The following is a 1497-nucleotide window of genomic DNA, read 5'->3' as shown; positions in this document are numbered from 1 at the left end:
TTTTTGCTCAAATATGTAAAATAAATAATTCGTCCAAGAGTATCCATAGCTACATAGATTTGAAACAAATCCTAACTGTCAGTATTGTGACATTATTATCGTATTTTATATGTCTTGTATGTAGATATAGAAAGTTATAAGCGTAATGTTTAAGAAATTGACCGGAAGATCCCAAAACATTTCAGACAAACACCCTTCTTTACCCGTCCCCGGATCGTCGAAGGAACCGGCTGCTATAGGAAGCAGTGAGAATGTTACGAAACAGAATGTCTCTTGGAGAAAGAGCTGTTGCAACTATTTGTACGACAGAGAAAATAACTTGTTTTGTGATAGGAGTGGTAAGAGTTGGTTCTATATTATTGTTTATTCCATCATGTATCTGATTTTCCTGAGTACGTATACGTTGATATTCCTTTTTGGTTCGTTGTCATTAATCAAGTTTTTGGATGACTTTCAAACTATCGACAAAGTTGAACTCTTAACCTATTCAACCCAAGGGATCGGTTTATCCGCAACCCCGACATCATTGAACAGCTTACCTGTTATTTGGTACAGAAATGACCCAGAAGATTACGCGAAGTATGTTGACGCGGTGGCAGATGTACTTAATAAAAGGAAGAAAAGGGAAATTAAGAATATTACAGATTTGGGAGCATGTGGCTCATCTCCATACGGTTATGGGCATAGCCCTTGTATCATTTTAAGAATAAATAAACAACTCAAATGGTCAGTAAAACCAATGAATGCAGATATAGCGAAAAAGCTAAATGCTCCAAAAAAGGTGCAGGAATGGATGAAAATGGAACAGAAATTATGGTTACACTGTGATGGGATTCACTCATATGATAAGGAACATCTGGGTAAACTCACGTATTATCCAGATCCACCAGGATTTGATCCGAATATGTTTCCTTTGACTAAAAGCACTGATTCTCCATTGATAGCGGTTCAGATTTCTGATTTTACGTTGGGGATATCGCTGGCTTTGGAATGTAAACTATGGCATCACGAAGGAGTATCAACTATTGAATTCATGTTATATGTCACACCTAAGAAAATAGATCATTTATGATAATTTAAATAAACTAAACGGGATTCGGTGAACTCAATGTTCAGAAATTGTAATTATTTCCTTTTTAATGATAAAATAATTTAAATGACAGTAAAACTTGAACAGAATTTAATTTGTTTTTATTTTATTTTAACTCGTTTCAACTTACTAAATTTAGCTTATTAAATACAGTCGGGCTTGCCCAGTTTTCACTTATGTAATATCAATATGTCCTATACGCGTTGATGTGAATATTTTAGATATTCACGCTTGAAACGGTTTCAGAAGTGACAGTGTAAAATTTTAAGGATGATAAATTTGAATTATTCAGAGAGTTACAGAAATTATAATTTTACGTGTTGGGAGAATTGTATTAAAATTTTTGCATGCATAAAATGAAAAAGTTTTGTATGTAATAAAAATAAAGATTGGATCCTTGGGAAACT

General features: G+C 33.6%; 1 protein-coding gene across 1 annotated transcript; it reads left to right on the top strand.

Annotated features, from left to right (window-relative positions):
* Window positions 1-206: 206 nt before the first annotated feature.
* LOC113393120 (probable sodium/potassium-transporting ATPase subunit beta-3) lies at window positions 207-1080 on the top strand. The gene has a single exon (XM_026629834.2). The coding sequence runs from the start codon at window positions 374-376 to the stop codon at window positions 1070-1072; it is 699 nt and encodes a 232-aa protein (XP_026485619.2). The 5' UTR covers window positions 207-373; the 3' UTR covers window positions 1073-1080.
* Window positions 1081-1497: the final 417 nt, after the last annotated feature.

Source organism: Vanessa tameamea, chromosome 12 (assembly GCF_037043105.1).
Source record: "Vanessa tameamea isolate UH-Manoa-2023 chromosome 12, ilVanTame1 primary haplotype, whole genome shotgun sequence".
In the NCBI taxonomy this organism is placed as follows: domain Eukaryota; kingdom Metazoa; phylum Arthropoda; class Insecta; order Lepidoptera; family Nymphalidae; genus Vanessa; species Vanessa tameamea.
Note: the sequence above shows the minus strand (reverse complement) of the source record. Positions and strands in the feature narration are given on the sequence as shown.

Bases quoted from the DNA above. Each gene is read 5' to 3' on its own strand.
- LOC113393120 (XM_026629834.2), top strand. From the start codon at position 374: ATGTATCTGATTTTCCTGAGTACGTATACGTTGATATTCCTTTTTGGT.